The 19,733-nt window shown below is 37.6% G+C and overlaps 1 protein-coding gene across 1 annotated transcript in view; it reads left to right on the top strand.

The window, feature by feature from the left end:
• The window catches only part of TMX4 (thioredoxin related transmembrane protein 4), a 38,297-nt gene extending 19,501 nt beyond the window's left edge, over nt 1–18,796 (top strand). Inside the window, exons 4-8 of the mRNA XM_054468235.2 lie at nt 349–477; nt 4,154–4,199; nt 12,842–12,943; nt 16,351–16,414; nt 17,587–18,796. Of these exons, the coding sequence (XP_054324210.1) occupies nt 349–477; nt 4,154–4,199; nt 12,842–12,943; nt 16,351–16,414; nt 17,587–17,957 (712 nt within the window). The 3' untranslated portion in view covers nt 17,958–18,796. The remainder of the gene's footprint in view (nt 1–348; nt 478–4,153; nt 4,200–12,841; nt 12,944–16,350; nt 16,415–17,586) is intronic.
• Nucleotides 18,797–19,733: the final 937 nt, after the last annotated feature.

The following is a 19,733-nucleotide window of genomic DNA, read 5'->3' as shown; positions in this document are numbered from 1 at the left end:
AAACTTGATAACAATGGCTGTTTTGCTATTGTAAGAGAAAAATTAAAGTAATTGGTAGCAAAAATAATAAAAAGTAACTTGGCATATTAAACACTGCGAAGAACTCTGCTTTTAGTCACACTTTGTACGGTGATAACATAGAATGTTAACACTTTTAGGTTTGGATTTCTCACTTGTAATAAAGCTTATTAATGCTTTCTGATTTATGTCTATGTATATTTTTCAATTGAGTCAATTTAAAATTCAAGTGGTGTTCAGATGTATCACCAATAGCTATTTTAATTTTTATTATCTGTAACATCTGTTATTTTAATGCATTTGCTTTCTACTTATTTTCATAATTTATAGTGCAAAGGATGGGATATTCCGCCGTTATCGTGGCCCAGGAATCTTCGAAGACCTGCAGAATTATATCTTAGAGAAGAAATGGCAATCAGTTGAGCCTCTGACTGGCTGGAAATCCCCGGCTTCTCTAACGTAACTTAATTTTTTAATGACAAGGTGTTATTAATAAAACAGGAGGTTTTAAGTTAATAGCCTGTGGGTCTCAAAAAAGCCTATGTTTTTCTTCACATTTACTTCCAATTACCCAGATTACTCATGGCCATGCTTAGCCCATGCAGTATTTCTGATTTTGTGACCTACATATGTTTCAGCTGGTTTTTAGTATACTGGGAATTAAGTAGCCAGATTTGAGTGGGTTACAGAACACCTCTTTTCCAGCTTTTACACTAAGCCACAATGACTATTTTTCTCTTTACAAAATATGGTATTGAACATCATTTACCATTCTTTCTTCCTTTTAAGTTGTTGATGAGACAGAGGAATAACTCTTCATTGAATTATAGTTTATGAAGGAATTGCTATTATATATTATGTGGAAAATAAAATCTGTGGAGTCTTTGGCTGCCTAGCAAAATACCACAGGGTATAGTTTTGGCCTTGATGGCAAACTGTGTAATACTTGGTGAGGTAGATTAGGCCAAACCATAACAACTTTTTCCACAGTTGGTTTTAATTTTGAATGGATTGTCATATATATAGATAATTTTATATTAGTATATACACGTAAGAAATTTCCCTACTGAAAAAGGAGCAAATCAAGTAATATTTCAGGAGTAAATCATCTAGTGGCGTCTATATTAATATTAAGGAAACACATAGCTTACTCTAAAAACAACTCTCACATTTCATTCTACAACCATTTGAGCACAGATTTAGCCAGTACTTTTCTAGGTGCTAGGTATTCAACACTGAACAAGACAGGCATTCACCTCAGGTACAGAGAATCATAGTTGGGATAAGGGTGGATAAAAAACACAACAACATATTTTACAAAGACAGGGGATAGCTCTGGGGTTATGGACCTGCTCTTCTAGATGGAGGGAGTAGGAGACATTTCTCTGAAGGGACGCCTCTAGGTGAGATCTGAATGATAGAAGGAACTAGCTTAGGCAAAGAGCAGAGGGAAGATTATTCCCAGGAATGGGTATGGCATATGCATAAGCCCCAGTTTGGAAAGGAGCTTGGTGTACTTAAGGAGCAGAATGGTGACCAGGGTCAAGCATAGTGAAAAGGAATGTAGGATGAGCTGAGTAAGAGGGGCAGGCTGAAGCCAGATCATGCAGGGCCTGTGGCCACAGGAAAGAAGTTGGAAGTTATCAGCACACACAAGGAGAAGGTGACCCTTAGGAGAGGAGATTGGAGAGGGCAAGAATGGATGAAGTGAGTCGAGCCTTAGAGTGGTAGCTTGTGTCAGGTGGCGGCAGTGGGGATGTGGGGATGGAGAGGCTGATTGGATTTAAAATATGTTATGAAGGTAGGCTTGGCCAAGGTGAAGGAGAAGAAGGATTCATTAATAAAAACTTACAAGTTTCTGGTTTGAGTACATGATGGATCTTGGTACTTGTTATTGCCTTGGGCAAGAGAAAATTAAGGATTCTGTATAAAACTTGTTGGGTTTGAGATGCAGACTTTGTAGAACTGTCACGGTGGATGCTGTATTAGTCCATTCTTGCATTGCTATAAAGGAATACTTGAGACTGGGTAATTTATAAAGAAAAGATATTTAATTGGCTCATGGTTCTACAGGCTGTACAGGAAGGATGATGCTGGCATCTGCTTGGCTTCTGGGGAGGCTTCAGGAAACTTATAATCATGGTGGAAGGTGAAGGGGAAGCACATAACATCACACGGCCAGAGTAGGAGCAAGAGAGAAGGATGGAGGCGCCACACACTGTTAAACAACCAAATCTCCTGAGAGCTCACTCACTATCAAGAGAATAGCACCAAGTGGATAGTGCTGAACTATTCATGAGAATCCGCCCCCGTGATCCAATCTCTTTCCACCAGACCCCACCTCCAGCATTAGAGATTACAATTTGTTAGGTATAATGCTTACAATTTTAAGGAAATTGAACACTTGAACAAAGGATATTTATCAAAGCAATTTTATTTTTGCACAGAGGGGTACCTTTTTGGCCAGTCGCCATGAGAGCACACTTGAACAAAGGGGTATGACAGCCTTTATTTTTGATGCAAGTCTTGCCCCTGTATCCTTTTTTTATTGGCTGGGGTCAGGAGTGTAATCTAAACTAATTTTAGTTGGCTAAACATTTGAGTTTTTTTAGATAAGGTGGGCATGTAGAAGAAAGAGGAAAGGGGAAAGGGTGTCTGTAGTGAGTCAGAAAGTTTTTTTTTTTTTTTAAATAAGGAAAGGAATGTGAGTTGGTACTGATAACGCCTGGTACTGTGGCATGCCTGGGCATTTAACAAAGGCAGAAAGGAAAAAAGAAAAAAAGAGAGGGGGTGGTTAACTCTGAATTAAAAGATTGATTAGGCTATTGGAAGAGAAACCTTATCATATTTCACAAATTGAACATACGATTTAGGTGGGGATACAGATTCAAAGCATATCAGATGCATGGAAATGGGTCCCCATGAAGAATTCAGGAACACAAAAAACCTACAGACAATGTTGAGGTGAGGGGAACACCTAGAAAGAAGGAAAAAGAGAAGAGTACTTGGGGATGAGTCATGGGCCACCCCCAAATTAAGAACCTGTGTTGAGAAGTCAGCCAAAGGAAACTGAAAATGAGTACCAGAGAGGCAACATGAAAAACCAGGGTCTGCCATTTTCCAGAAGCCAAATGAGAGTGTTCAAGAAGAAGGGCGTAGTCTCTTGTATCCCATGTTACTAAGAGGCGAAGGGAGATCAAGTCTGAGACATGGACATTGAATGAAGCATGGTGAGGTCATCATGGCCTTGACAATCTGTTCCTGTAGTGGTGAGGGCAGAAGCCAGATTTTAATCGATTAAAGGTACAGTAGAGAAGAAACAGCATGTGTAGAGTCATCTGGAGAAATTTATCTGTGAAGGTGGAGGGTCATGTGAGGTCCAGGGATACTCTTTTTAAAGGGTAAAAGAGAGTAGAGCATGTTTATATGCCAGTGAGACTGTTCTAGGAGAGAGAGAGAAGTTGCTCGTGCAGGAAGGGAGGATGAGAGAAGAACCAAGTCCTAATAAGACAAAATGGGTAGGATCCAAGGCACAAGTGGAGGAATTGGACTGTAATAGGAGAGTTAGACTTTTCCTGTCATAACAAGAGAAGGTGGATGCAGGTGGACACCAGGCTCAGATTTGGTAGTGGGAAGATGAGAGAGAGCACATGGTGGCTTCTGATTTCACAGTGACATATGAGGAGTGCTTGTTAGCTGAGGGTACATGGGGATGGGAAGATGTGTAAGTTTTGAAGAGAAGGAAAAGGAAATGAGCTATTTTCTTAGTTAGAGCTTAGAAAGTGCTGGACAGTATTAAGTGTCCACTTAGGTTTGGGACTATGAAGCAGAAAGAACTGTCATCTGGTTATGTGATGTTTTTTCCCTGGAGACATTCAGCTGCTCAGGGTTGAGATTTTTGCCGGGTAGGCACATGAAAGGAGAAAGGGCCAAGGAGTTGGAATAGATTTGCAGCAGAGTGATTCAAATGATAGCCACTGAATCTAAGCTCTGTAAGAACAGATATGAATCTGGAAGAGGGGGCAATATTTAGCAAGAAGTGGAGGGAAATAGACCAGTCCTCCTGACGTGATTTTCATTTTTTTTTTTTTTATAGTATATATGATCACTGTTTCTTCTCTTTATTTTTTTTAAGGATGTCTGGAATGGCTGGTCTTTTTAGCATCTCTGGCAAGATATGGGTAAGTAATCTTAAATAAAATGTTTATATTTGCAGAGAGGTTGTTAAGAATAAAAATACAGCTTTTAAGCAATAGGAAAACAAACATTTATAAGTACATTTATAATTTCAGTTTTTTTCTTAAGCCATGCAGCTACTCTGATGTGGGGTTTCCAGTGGTAATGTCTTCATGTAGAAGGGCATAATCTGAACAGGAACCTGTAACTACTGTGTCGAAGTCTTATTTTCTTAAATCAGTGATGGAGTCTTTCATCCAAGCAAAAGGGCTTATGTGATTTTACTTTATCTTATGTATTTCTTTGTAGGCATATCTCCCTACAAAGGAAAGATTGTCTAAGACTGAAAGTAGTTCTATATGTCAGGGATTAACAAACTCTAGCCTGTGGATGGGCTACCTGTTTTTGTAAATAAAATTTTATCGGAACACAGCTACATTTATTCATTACCTATTGTCTATGACTGCTTTCATGCTACAATGGTACAGTTGAATAGTTGTGACAGACACAGAGAATTGTGGCTCACAAGCCTGTAATATTTACAATCTGGCCTTTAAGTAGTAGACCCATGCTATATGTGATCGTATAATTTCTCTGAGTCATTTCAGTGGGTTAGAACTGCTATTCAGGTTGAATTTTTGAACCATTATATAATGTTGAGTATTTCCCATAACCTTTTATTTCTCTTCTCTGTAGGGGAGGATTAAATCCAACTAGATGGAACAAAATTGCTCTGGAATTAAATATAGCTCAAAATATTTCAAAAAGTCTTAGAAGCGAGTCTCCGTATATATGTCTTTTCTATGCTATGATTGTAGGTTATGGTGTCATGTTTGGAACATAATATTCAAAGAGTTTATGAAGACTCTTTTTCTGTTTCTCATACACATTCATATATGTTGAAAGACATTTAAGAAAGACCTTTTGTATTCCACTTTCTCAGTTCCATTTATATTCTGCCTTGTGAGATAGAATACCTACCACAAGGTTTTTTGGTTGTTTATTGTTTACAACAGAGGCTAACTGAAGACTTGGTTTCAGTCTTTCAGATTAAAATTTAACTTTTTTTGGCATTTGTCTATCACAATAAACAATAACTAATATTTCCCCCTCTCCAGATAGTTTGAGTTTCATGTGGTTTCCTTCTGCTGCTTTCTTAACATTGGTGAGAGCTTTAATCAAGGGCTAAGAATTATGAATTGCAAACTGGGAATTGAAAAGAGATTCTGCCTTTTGCAGTATGTCGATATTAAAGATTGACAAAATCATGTAGCCTGCTGGCTGTTTGAGCCGTGTAGCATTATACTGTCTAATTCAACAGAAAAATTGTAATAGATGGTTGTCAGGCAGCATTGACTGTGAAATTTTTGCACCAAACCTATGATAAGTGCAATAGAATTTGTTCTGCAGGTTAAGAAGAGCTTAGATGGAAGCTGATTATGGCCTTCATTGACTGTAAAAGAGAAGTTTTACTTTCAAAGACGATAGCAGGGAAGATACATAATGGCTCTGACCTCATATAGCTTGTAATTTGGAGCTTAGACAAACAAGTTTAAATAAGGAGTTACCGTTTTTCATTATGTCATGCAGATGATTACAATGTGTAACATTTAGAGTGTGTCAAGGCCAGGAGTGGGTGTTTTATCTTTGTACACACAGTGCCCAGCTATGGGCAACACAGATGTATTCTGTGTGGATGCATTAAACTGGAGAGAAAGAGCTGTTTGGAGAACAGAATGTGATCCATGTCTGAATAACTAATGAATATGTTTTTCTTAATGATCGAGAAGTAGAATGTTATATAAATGTATATTTATAATTTCTTTCCAGATATTTCCAAAAGGAACCAAAAATGATCATTTTATAAGATAAACTAAAATTTGGCACACAAGTAATTACATTTTATAATTGTAAAATGTAGAATGTAAAATGTACAATTATACAAATGTATAATTGTAAAATAGTTTTATCTAGTATTAATACCATGTGTTTTCTTTTTTATAAGCATTTGCATGGAATAATTTTCCTATTGTCAACCTTTTTATTATGTTTTAAATAAATCTTATAAAAAGTATATAGCAAGATATAATTCTTTTAACTGATGAATTTAATCCATTTATATTTATTGGGATCACTAAAACATTTGTCCTGATTGTAGGGTGTGTGTATGTAGGGGAATGGAAGAGAGTTGCACATAAAAGAACGCAAATGATACAGTGTTATTTTGATCACCGTGTGTGTGTGTGCGCGCGCATTACCTTAACAATTTTGTGAAATCTGATACCGCCCTCCGTATCAGCATGTAGCCTCCCCAAGCCTCTTGCCAACTTCTGTGATTTATTCTTAGAAATAAGTCCCCATCCTTTCATCAAATCTGTAGGTAGGTCTCTTGCCACCTGTATTTCTAGAATTTGGCTCTTGTCCTCTTATTTATAAGGTATATAATCTCTGACCTAAAGAGACCCAGTCCTTGGCTACCCATCAGGTCTCTGGTTCCCACTTCCACCTTTAGTTATGGTCTTGCCTTCCTGTCTTTATAGAGCCACTTACTCAGCCAATCCTTCCAGCTGACTGCCCTACCTGCTCAGTTAGCTCATTTAGCTGACTCTTCCTTTAGTCAGAGTTCCTCAAATCAATGTTGAATGTATAATTGTGGCAAACTTATTTGTTTTTTAACTCATGTCTAGATCATATGAAACTACAATGCAAATATATTAATAATGAACAGAAGAAACAACTGTACATGGTGAGACGGAAATAGACTAGGGATGGAAGGTGGAACCAAAAAAGTGTAAAGTCTCAGAGAAAGAAGATTATAAAGATGGAAGAAGGAAAGATGTAGAATGGCTAATGCCAGTGAGACAAGATTGTTTATGCCTATCCATAGTCTCTTTATCTTACTGAAATATCTGGATACATGTACAGATAGAAATCAGTCTTTCCTCAGCAACAGTCTTCCCTGGATAGGTAGCTGGTTAGATGAAAGTATATCTGCAGGGAAGGTAACAAAACAGTATAATGGATGTTTATATGGTGTTTTTGTGTGTATATAGGAAAATGCTTAGAGATCAACAGTAGTTTTCTCTGATATGGGTGATTTTTAAAAACGTTTTTTCTATAACTTCTATTTTTTTCTGTAATGAAAAAATGAAAACAATATATTTAGATCAGAGCCTATTGAACTAGTAATTATCTAGAAGATATCTAGAAGATCAGAGATATATCCAGAAGATCAGAGCCTACTGAATTAGTGATTCCTTAAGGGGCTTGAGTTTCTTTCTGGCTTAGAAGTGAAGCCAACTTGCTAGGTTGCACATTCTGGAGATAAAAGCTGGTCCTCAAGATTCTAGGATCCCCTGGTGATGAGACACTTACATGGCCAAATTCCTATCAACTCAGGAGTTGGTTTGGTTTGCATTTGGCCTTCTTAACTTCATACCAACCTCCCCTATGTTCTTGCTTGAGTAAACCCTTGAGGTGAGAAAGTCCCTTGAATAGTCTTATGAGGCAGTTCCTGTCAGCTTCCTGCTGTTACCCTGAATCCCAGGGATCCTCAATATGTCATTCATACCGCAGTATGGACAAGAGTAGATGTTCTCCAGTGTTCTTTCCATCACTAAATTTAAATGTTGTTTCCAATTCACTCATGATGGCGCTCACCTGTATATTTTAATTTTTATATAAACTCACAGAAGTAATTACCTCATTAGCTGGTAATATCTATCCTCACAGATAGTCTCAACATTTTACCCATCTCACAGATGGAGTCACTGAGGCCTAGGAGATGGGACAGTTAGAGGAGTTTCTCAGAGAGTTGACATCTTCAAAGGACAAAATTGATTTTTATTTTATATTATAGTAGCAATATCCATTTCTTTAAAATTGTATGCAACTTAAAGTGACTAAATGAAAAATGTTAATACTCTAATGGATGGTACAAGGTGAGGTGAATATCATAAAAGCAACATGTAGAAGATTGAACTTCAGGAAGCATCACTGCCAAGTCTGGTGGCATAGTTAGGATTACAAGTCCTTGGGTTTTGTGCGTGGCACATGTGTGGAGAGAGACTGTCCAGTCTTCTGTCTTCCCCCTTTTCACAGTTGGCTACAGTGCTACAGAGTGGCACTATCCTTCTCTTCCAGAAACACATCATTGTTTCACACCTTGTGTGTAGGCCCCTGAATCCTATTTTTTTTTTTTTCTGCCATAGACTTGTTCCTAGAACCCTTTGAGTGCCTAGTGCAGAATCTGGTACCTAGTTAATGTGCTTGATAATTGCTTTTCGTTAGTTATATGTATTAATCATTATTGTCTTCATTATTTTACTTTTCCCTTCTCTTTATAGCCAACATGGAATACTTTAACTTTTGTTAATTTTTTTAGCCAATGCTGATAGCAGGCTTAAAATAGGGTTCCATGGCAGTCGCTCAGCATATAGGTTGAGCATCCCCAAATCCAAAAATCCAAAATCCATAATGCTCCATATTCTGAAACTGTTTGAGTACCAACATGACACTTAAAGGAAGTGCTCACTGGAGCATTTTGAATTTCCGATTTTTGGATTTGTGATGCTCACCTGGTAAGTGTAATGCAAAAATCTGAAAAAATCAGAAATCTGAAGCATGTCTGGTCCCAAGCATTTGGAATAAGGGATACTCAACCTGTATATGCTTTTGCGAACTAAGTTTAGCATTTAAATGTCTTTAAAGCATTTTGTATTGGATTTGGTGAATCTCTGCTGCTCACTGATAATATAGGATGTAACTTCCCTTTCCTAAATGTTACTGTTGTTTTGAGAGGATGTAGGCATATGGCAGATTTTAGCTAAAATAAGATGTGCTACATCCTTGGGAGGACAATCTGTGTGATGGATGCTACCTTCCCTTTTTATTAGAATGACGTGACAGAAAACTTAAGCCTTTATTTAAAATATCTGATGATGAGAATTAAAAGCCATGAACATTTAGACTAGAGAAGAACAAAGTGTATTTTAAAACTTGAAAACATTCTTCTGTGGTTTACATAGCATGTCTCTTCTCAATGTTTTTTTCATATAAAAATATTTAGAATGTTTTGTAGAATGTTATAGTGAGACAGTGGTGCACATCTGTAAGGTACCTTTCACAGATCCTACAAGAGGCGGCAAGGTTATGTTTTGTTACAAGTGCTGAGAACTAAAGCATGGAAGAGGTGAACCCTTGGCCATCATTGAAGAGTCTTTTCTAGCTGTTTCCTTGCAGGGAAGATATTTTGGGGATTCTGATCTGTGTCTGAAAGAGATAAAGGGCTTGTTCCAGAACTCCTCAGAGAGTATATCCTATGACACAGGTGAACTCTAAATCCAAAGGCTCTCTGTCCTTCAGGGCCAGTCTAGGTTTGAACGAGACTCTGCAACACTGGGCTGGACAAGTGGGTGTGACTAAGCAGTATTTAATCCAACCTGCAGTAGTTTAGACTTCCAGAGGGAGTGCTTGCCTTTCTGGGGAGGGAAGGCTCTACCTCAGATGCATGGAGGCCTTGGCTTGGCTGTCTTCCTTAAGTCTATCTGACCACTGATTAGAATGCTCTTCTCATTTATTCTGTTGTAATGATGTTTTAATTTCATCTTCTCACTCAAATATGTATGTAGCCAAAAGTTAGCTCTAACTTAATCATGTACTATGATAGTATAAGGTATCACACCCATCAGATGACATTTTAGTGCATTTTCAGTGAACAGACTAAGATACTTTTTTTTTTTTTTTTTTTTGAGACAGAGTCTCGCTGTGTCACCTAGGCTGGAGTGCAGTGGGGCAATCTCAGCTCACTGCAACCTCTGCCTCTCGGGTTCAAGCAATTCTCCTGCCCCAGCCTCCCAAACAGCTGGGACTATAGGCGCCCGCCACCAAGCCCCACTAATTTTTGTATTTTTGTTAGAGACAGGGTTTCACCATATTGGCCAGGCTGGTCTCGAACTCCTGACCTCGTGATTCACCCGCCTCGGCCTTCCAAAGTGCTGGGATTACAGGCGTGAGCCACCGCGCCCAGCCTGAGTAAGATACTTTCTTATTCGTCTAGTACAATAGTATAAGGTATCATGCCCATCAGGTTACATTTTTGTGCATTTTCAGTGAACAGCATGGGATATTTCCTTGTGGTAAGCACATGTAATATTGAATAAGGATCAGTATTTTCCACAAGTGAAAACTGTCACTTTGCCTGGTAGTTAAAGAAACAGAAACACAATGATCTAAAACTGAATTGGATTTTATTTAATAAGCTATTCCTTTGGAAACATATATAAAGCAAAACTTCAAGGACATGGTACCACTAATCCTAACACTCATAAGGGGCTTTAAAGCCATTGTAGACTCAGACAAAGTAAACAGATAAATATTTATATCTGTAGTTGTGAAAGTACAACCTGATTAATGAATAGTTACTAATAATGACCTAAAAGACCAGAAGATGGCAGAGTTTCTCCAAGAAACTCAAATTCCTTTAAAGAGGAAATTGATACAAGAAAATTGAAGTGCAGCTTATTAAAATAAGAGGATGTTTTGAAAGTACTAAGTGTTTGAGTCAGAATGCAGTGCTTCAAAAGCAAATGATTTAATGAAATTAAAAAATAATTTAGAAAGTTTCTTGAGAGTTGCATTAATCATTTATTTTGCAGAAAGGGCATGAGATACTGTATAGAAGGACTTAAAACTGCACATTATTTTTCCTAACCATACGAGTAAGATAAATGAGCAGATACTTATAAAGCAAGTTCTAGAATACATTCATGGGTTGGCACAGAGGGAGATTGACTTTGACCATCTTCTAATTCTTTGGCACATTTCAGGGTTTAATCTTGATGATACTGAGTCCTCCGAGAAAAGCATAAGTTTAATACACAGTATTTTCTTAAGTAGGAAACTATACAGTAAATTTTAAAACTTCCTTTGAAAAGAGTTTGAATGAAATGGTGTTTTGATATCTCAAATATGCCTTTTGCTTGCTGAGTTGTAAAATGCTAAGTTACTTTTTTTTTTTTTTTTTTCTTTCTTGAGACGGAGTCTTGTTCGGTCGCCCAGTCTGGAGTGCAGTGGCGCAATCTCAGCCCACTCCCTCCGCCTCCCGGGTTCAAGCAATTCTCCTGCCTCAGTCCCCTGAGTAGCTAGGATTACAGGCGATTGCCACTACGCCCAGCTGATTTTTGTATTTTTAGTAGAGACAGGGTTTCACCATGTTGGTCAGGCTGGTCTCGAACTCCTGACCTCGTGATCCGCCCGCCTCGGCCTCCCAAAGTGCTGGGATTACAGGCATGAGTCACCGCGTCCAGCCAAGTTACTCTTAATAAACAGTTGTCCTGGCTAAACACACACTGATGACCAGTGCCATCAACAGAGGACAGATGGCCAGCTTTATAGTTTGAGAGTGTGTTTGCCTTTCGTATGAATAAATAGCTCAGGCATTTGATGCATCTTTTCCTTATTCAACAAATACTGATTGAACACTTTGATTCCATGTGTCAGTGTTTAAAATACTTGCTGCATCTTTAGCTCTATCTCTTCTGCTGAATAAGAAATTGTAGAGAGATATTTTAGATTTTGCTAAATCAGTTTACAAGCTTTTTTCTTTATCATTCCAAATTAAGCCAGAATAAAATATGTTATTTAATTGCATTGACATAAACTAAAAAACCAATGGGAGTGATTTAGATTTTGAGAAATAGGAAATTAAAATAGAAACTTGGACTCATTTTCATCAGCCTTACTGGTTCTAGGGAAGTCATTGTCATTACCTCACTTGCTGATGATATTTGGAGCTATATCATCCTGTGTCCAGTAGTTGCTTGAATTTTAATGGCCATTTTTGAAGCTGTCAGGGTCTTAAACAAATGACTAAGTCATTGTGAGGAAGCATGGCTCCTGCAACTCTACATCTAAGTAGGTTTTGACTTTGAGATAGCAAGTTCATATCTGTTAATTTCTTTATGATTTAGCATGTAAATACTTTCTAGCTGTGATTATGTCCCTTCACTCATTTTTAGAGTGTTTGTCATCAAATAGAGTCTTAGGGAACAGTAAGCATGAAGGGATATACACTCTATTCAAAGACTGCTGGAATCTCATTTGCTCATAATAAATTAATCAGAAAAACTGTTTCTTCTGTCTACTGTTACATTTCATGTTTAAATTTACTAAGGATGAATAGGTGTAGAGCAATGAGAGTCTAATTAGAAAAAAGAGGTATGGAGACATTTTAAATGGTTGACGTTCTGTAAGTCGTAATTTAGTTTTACTAAAAAGTCAGAGGCCCAAAAAGTTTAATTTTTTAATGAATGCCCTATTATAAGTAAACATTGAGATGTATATAATTATTAGGGGAGGAGGGCCAAAAGCATCCATCATGATCGAAGAAAGGACTATCAAAACGATTCTACCAGAATTCTATCCAGATTATGAACTCTAAGCAAGTATAACTTTTTTTTTAGTAATGACCTTAATTACTACTCTCAGTTTCCCAATATTATAAAATTGACTTGTTCTTTAAGAATCATTTAGATACATAAACCTTTGTGGGAACCTATGTATGTAGAAACAACAGCTAGAGAGGGAGATTGAAATATTTTTGGTTCTCTTAAAAATTAATATTTTATTTTTTTTCTTCTGATTCCAGCATCTTCACAACTATTTCACAGTGACTCTTGGAATTCCTGCTTGGTGTTCTTATGTCTTTTTCGTCGTAGCCACCTTGGTTTTTGGCCTTTTTATGGGTCTGGTAAGAGATAATACCAAACCTTTTTCTATCTTTAAGGCAAAATGAATTTCATGTACAACTAAAAGGCAGCCAAGAAAGAAAAAGCACATAAAAAATAGTATTTTGTGCAATCTAAGTAGTTAAATAGCATTTGCTTGTTTGAGACTGCTTTCAATGGTAATGTGAGATATAATAGAAAATTTATTAAATTCTTATCCCCTAATCCTATCCCTTAAGTATTTTGAAGATGTGTACTGCCTATAGACAGTAAAAAAAAAAAAAAAAAAAAAAAAAAGAGACCTTACTAGAATTGATAGTTTGTAAGACAACTGAGTCAGCTGTGATTTCACACATTGCCTGCTTGATTAGAAACACTGTAGTGATAAGGCCAATGTTTTGAATTTGTTCCTTGGGTAGATGCAAGATTTTTGTTGTTGTTGTTCTTATCCTCCAGTTAAACTAATCCTGACTAGCTGCTTATGCATACACTCTGGTTTTCCTGAGATGGATAATGTAGTTAAAACAACACAATTATTCTTTGGGTATGAAAATCAGTATACAGTATATATCTGTGTATTTTCTCCCCAGGTATTTCAGGCAAGAGTTGAATAATAAATTTATTTATCTAACTACATAGGCAACTATAAATGTTCAGCATGTTGTACTTTTTGTTATTTTTTATTTCTCTTAACCTAATCTTGATTAGTTTGATTGCAGTTTAAACCCTAATTAAACCAAAAAGTTTTTAAAAACCTTTATATTGTATACTAAACACATAGTTCCTAAACACTATAATGGGAATAATTGATGATTACTAAAACTTTATGTCAAAGAACAGACTTTAAGGTAAGATTATCTTAAAGTGTATCCTTATATTTTATAATGAATTTTGGCTCTTTAGCAAGTTCTTTTTAAAAATGTTAACAATTGACTTATAGTTAAGTCATAACCCCAAGAGGCCAAGGAGGCTCGATTTGACTTTTCCATGAACATGCTTAATACATATCATGGCTTATCTTTGAAACTTGGCTCCTGATGTTAACTTCAGGGATAGGAATGGTACTTACTTAGATATCTGTATATGTCCTTCATTAGGTCCTGGGTATGTTCTGTTCTGTTGCATTAATCTTTTTGCTAATTAACATGTCCCCATTGCTCTCCTCTAAAGGGATTTGACACCAGATATAAATAGAATGTGATTGTCTGTGCTTCTCCCATCTGTTGTCTGGTGCTAGATTTTTCTAGCAGTGTTATTTTGGGGCTACCATAGTGTGAGGTTCTTGTAGAGGGGAACAGTATGAGGTCCCAGGTGAGTCAGTGATGGAGTTATAGGGAATGTAGGTTGTGTGTGAACCTGTTGGAAGACTAGTGAAAATGCTTAGAGTTTTAGAATATTATTTTTGATGTTGACTTTAAGTCCATGAAATTGAGTCAGGGCTGCCTGCCTATGCCTTAGATTCCTTTGGAAACCTAGATTCAGATAATCAGTGCAGAAAGGTTATTGGAGGCTTGGCCTGAAGAAAGGAAGGAGTGATTCTAGCCTGTTCAAGTGATTAAGTGAGATAGACTACCCTTCCTTAATAAGAAAATAACTTTATTTAACAAAATATTATTAACTTTATTAATGAAATAATAATTTCAAAGCATATGAATCATAAATTTAAAAAGATTCATACATTTATTGTTAATAAGTTTCCAAAAAATAACAAACACACATCTGTGTTCAAAGTGCCTGTTTTAGGCTGGGCACAGTGGCTCAGGCCTGTAATCCTGGCACTCTGGGAGGCTGAGGCAGGTAGATCATTTGAGCCCAGGAGTTTGAGACCAGCCTTGGCAACATGGTAAAACCCTGTCTCTACAAAAAATACAAAAATTAGCCTGGCATGGTGGCACACACCTGTAGTCCCAGCTACTCGGGAGTCTGAGGTGGGAGGATCACTTGAGACCAGGAGTTCGAGGCTGCTGTGAGCCATAATCTTGCTGCTGTACTCCAGCCTGGGGGACAGAGCTAGACCCTGTCTCAAAAAAATATATATATGTATATATATACACACACACACACACACACACAGAATGCCTTTTCTATAACTGTTAAGTATATTAAAGTAAACACACAACTGCTAGAATTTTTGCCTTTAGTAACCTTTAATTTCTTATGTACTTTCAACTTCTGTTTTGTGAGAGTTATACAATTTGAAACAGCTGCATTCTTATCCCAATTTAAATCATCTATTCCAGAATGACATTTTTGTTAACTTCTAGGATGATAGAAAAGTGTTTCTCAATTGTTTTCATATCTTAGCCACATAGAGAATATTTATGTAGCATGCCAGGGTAAAGGAATACTGAGGGACAAAGCTGCCTGAGGCTGGCTCTGAATGGCCCAGACTCCTTGAAGGATGACATGTCTGTTGGGAAGCTAGGATCTAAATTTTTTTTTTTGTAACCCCACCAACTGAGTCAAAATTAAATGAGTAAGTTAGAAAGACTAAACCTGAGATAAAATTGTTGAGTGTACAATTTTCCAGAATAGAAGAGTAGGATAAATTAAGGTGATGGATATGGTAATTACGCTGATTTGATCATTATACTGTATATACATGCATTGAAACATCACATTGTACCCCATCAGTATATATAGTTACTGTGTGTCAATTATAAATAAAAAAGAAAAGTCAGAAAAAAACATTATGTCCTAGAATAGCCAGTAAACGTATAACTATCACATTAAAAGGTAAGGTTTTCAAACCTGAATCATTTCAGATGGAATGTTTTTTTCTCTTTGTTGTTCAAATTGATTTAATGGCTTAGAGCTTATTGTTCCCCAACCCACCAAGCCTTCCTGCAACTCATTTCCCCACCTCCTGGGTCTCCTCAGTTTGACATTCAGGGCTATCTCTGGATCCAAGACCCCCATGGAGATCCAACTTAGTTTAGCTTAGAGCAGCCAAGTGGTGCTGCTGTTCTCTCCTGACTGCCCAGGGCATTAAATGCCTCCTCCTTCAAAGTCATCCTCCATCCTTCCCCACCCACAGCTGGCTGTAACATTTGTGAAATGTTCTTCCATTCAATCAGGGGTTACTCATTGATGAGGGGCAGCCTATATACAGAGTGGTTTGGTTGTCCAGAATAGTGTATTTAAAAAGACTTGGTTCATAGTGTCTATCTTCTTATACCTGCTTGGTTCATCTATTTATAGTGGGTTCTTTTGGCTTTGTGACCACTTTCCAAATTAATATTTTCCTGTATTATGTCACATTTGAAAAGTAGGAAATTCTTAATTATATCCTTGTCTCTTGTGAAGACTTTTGACTAGCTGCTAATTATTAGTCTAAGAATATCTGATTATAGAAGCAAGGCCTAATTTTGAGGTCCTTTGGTAATAAATGTCCTATCTATTCACTGTAAAATCACTTTTTTCCTTCCAGGTCTTGGTGGTAATATCAGAATGTTTCTATGTGCCACTTCCAAGGCATTTATCTGAGCGTTCTGGTAAGTACGATAAGCTCCTGTGTTCTAGAGTGTTTTTGGAATTCTGTGATGTGCCTTTTTGTGCTCATATAGATAGTGGGTTTTCTCTGTGATTTACTAGGTGACCAAATCATCACTACCAAATTTCTTAAAATATGTTTTCTAGGTAGATTTGAACAAAATTATTTTTCTCCCTTTCGTAAATTAGGAAATATTTCATTTTGGCAATTGCTTTTTCTTTTTAAGTGTGTGCTCTTCATTAATCAGTGTCATATTTTACTTTATTCTAACTAGAAGTAGAAGGGAAGAAGGAAAACTCAATATATATTGCGTCTGCTGTGTGCTAGTAACTCTTCTAAGTCCTTTAAAAGCAGTCTTCCCAAATCCTTGCACTGCTCCACACTTCTTCTGGGACCAGGTGCCCCTAGATTTGCATGTCTTTATTCCAGACTATTTTTGAGACTGCATAAAGATGTTCATGAGACTTTCTAATTGTTGAATTTTATGTGGGAGTTTAAATAAGCTCATATTTCTTTTTAGTTCTTGAAGTTTTTGAGGCTTTGAGACTTCCATTTATAATTTGAAAATATGATTCTTAGAATTCTTAAAAGTAATAGAAACCCAATATCAAGCATTTTAGGAGAACAAATGAAAATTTATTAGCTCACATAACTGAAAAGCCCAGGGACATTCTAGCTTCAAGCACGGCCCGAGTGATGTTAGGTTTCTCTTTCTGTGTAGCTTATTCATAAGAGCTGTTGATAGTCCTTGCGCATTTTCTCTGTTTAAAAATCCCTGAAGAAAAAGAGGCTTTTTCTCCTGACTCTGGCCCAGAACCTCTGTGGAGTACTTTGAGTGGCTTAGCTTGTCACATTTCTGAACCAATCACCATGACCAATAGGGTCACTGAGCTTTCTACAAGACACAAAATACAGAGCATAAAGGAAACTTTGCCCTTGCTGCCCACATGCCCTACTGAAGTCATTATGGTCCATGAAATCTCCAGAGACAGATGGAGAAGCCCTAAATTGGGCTAGGATGCCAACCAGAGAATCTGTCCTGTGTGACCATAGTTTCAAGATAGAAAAAACTGTCACTTACCCTCTATTTTTATTTCACAGCTAAACACACTCAATTGATTACTGAATTACCATTGTTTATTCAGAGGATATTCCTCTTTCTTCCCTCTATAGAGCAGAATCGGAGATCAGAGGAGGCTCATAGAGCTGAACAGTTGCAGGATGCAGAGGAGGAAAAAGATGATTCAAATGAAGAAGAAAACAAAGACAGCCTTGTAGATGATGAAGAAGAGAAAGAAGATCTTGGCGATGAGGATGAAGCAGAGGAAGAAGAGGAGGAGGACAACCTGGCTGCTGGTGTGGATGAGGAGAGAAGTGAGGCCAATGACCAGGGGCCCCCAGGAGAGGACAGTGTGACCCGGGAGGAAGTAGAGCCTGAGGAGGCTGAAGAAGGCATCTCTGAGCAACCCTGCCCAGCTGACACAGAGGTGGTGGAAGACTCCTTGAGGCAGCGTAAAAGTCAGCATGCTGACAAGGGACCGTAGATTTAATGATGTGTTTTCAAGAATACACACCAAAACAATATGTCGGCTTCCCTTTGGCCTGCAGTTTGTACCAAATCCTTAATTTTTCCTGAATGAGCAAGCTTCTCTCTTAAAAGATGCTCTCTAGTCATTTGGTCTCATGGCAGCAAGCCTCACATATACTAAGGAGAGTCTTTCAGGTGTGACAATCAGGATATAGAAAAACAAACGTAGTGTTGGGATCTGTTTGGAGACTGGGATGGGAACAAGTTCATTTACTTAGGGGTCAGAGAGTCTTGACCAGAGGAGGCCATTCCCAGTCCTAATCAGCACCTTCCAGAGACAAGGCTGCAGGCCCTGTGAAATGAAAGCCAAGCAGGAGCCTTGGCTCCTGAGCATCCTCAAAGTGTAACATAGAAGCCTTTCTTCCTTTTCTTGTGTAAAGTATTTATTTTTGTCAAATTGCAGGAAACATCAGGCACCACAGTGCATGAAAAATCTTTCACAGCTAGAAATTGAAAGGGCCTTGGGTATAGAGAGCAGCTCAGAAGTCATCCCAGCCCTCTGAATCTCCTGTGTTATGTTTTATTTCTTACCTTTAATTTTTCCAGCATTTCCACCATGGGCATTCAGGCTCTCCACACTCTTCACTATTATCTCTTGGTCAGAGGACTCCAGTAGCAGCCAGGTTTACATGAACTGTGTTTGTTTATTCTGACCTAAGGGGTTTAGATAATCAGTAACCATAACCCCTGAAGCTGTGACTGCCAAACATCTCAAATGAAATGTTGTAGCCATCAGAGACTCAAAAGGAAGTAAGGATTTTACAAGACAGATTAAAAAAATTGTTTTGTCCAAAATATAGTTGTTGTTGATTTTTTTTTTAAGTTTTCTTAGCAATATTTTTCAAGCCAGAAGTCCTCTAAGTCTTGCCAGTACAAGGTAGTCTTGTGAAGAAAAGTTGAATACTGTTTTGTTTTGTTTTCATCTCAAGGGGTTCCCTGGGTCTTGAACTACTTTAATAATAACTAAAAAACCACTTCTGATTTTCCTTCGGTGGTGTGCTTTTGGTGAAAGAATTAATGAACTCCAGTACCTGAAAGTGAAAGATTTGATTTTGTTTCCATCTTCTGTAATCTTCCAAAGAATTATATCTTTGTAAATCTCTCAATACTCAATCTACTGTAAGTACCCAGGGAGGCTAATTTCTTTAAAAAAAAAAAAAATCTCTCCGTTTACTTCTCTCTTACCTGATTTATGTGTTAGAATAAATTCATGAAATTAGATTCCAAGCATACAAAAGATGCCTAAAGTTGATTCTATGCCCCTTGGATCCAGACAGAATAATGAATACAGGTTTATGAAATTCTAAAATTTTCTGTCGTCTTTAAAAAGGAGCATGCAGTATATTTCTATCTGGCTGTTTAGATAACCCTTTCCTTGTATTAATTGTGAGCATGGAGCTCACTGGTGGGGGAGGTTCTGAAGCTCTCTGCCCTCCTGTGGTTGAATGAAGATGTTGCAAGACTTGCACAAAGGACAGCATCAACTTTTAGAGATGGTTCTTTTTCATCTTTCCAATTCAGTTACTTGACAGTCTCCTTCCCCAGTATGCTGAGGTTTGTTAAGAGTCACCAGTAATTGTGCTTTTCAAACAGTAGTGGAGCTTTAAGATTGAGGCCATCACTGGGCTGATGGGCTGGGAGAACCTTGCCATGTGCCTGCCTATTTCCTGCCCCCTTAGTCACTGCCCATTTCCTGCCCCCTTGGTCGCTGACACACCTGCACCCAAAGTGC

Source organism: Pongo pygmaeus, chromosome 21 (genome assembly GCF_028885625.2).
Source record: "Pongo pygmaeus isolate AG05252 chromosome 21, NHGRI_mPonPyg2-v2.0_pri, whole genome shotgun sequence".
In the NCBI taxonomy this organism is placed as follows: domain Eukaryota; kingdom Metazoa; phylum Chordata; class Mammalia; order Primates; family Hominidae; genus Pongo; species Pongo pygmaeus.
The sequence above is the reverse complement of the archived record's forward strand: the minus strand, read 5'-3'. Positions and strand labels throughout refer to the sequence as shown.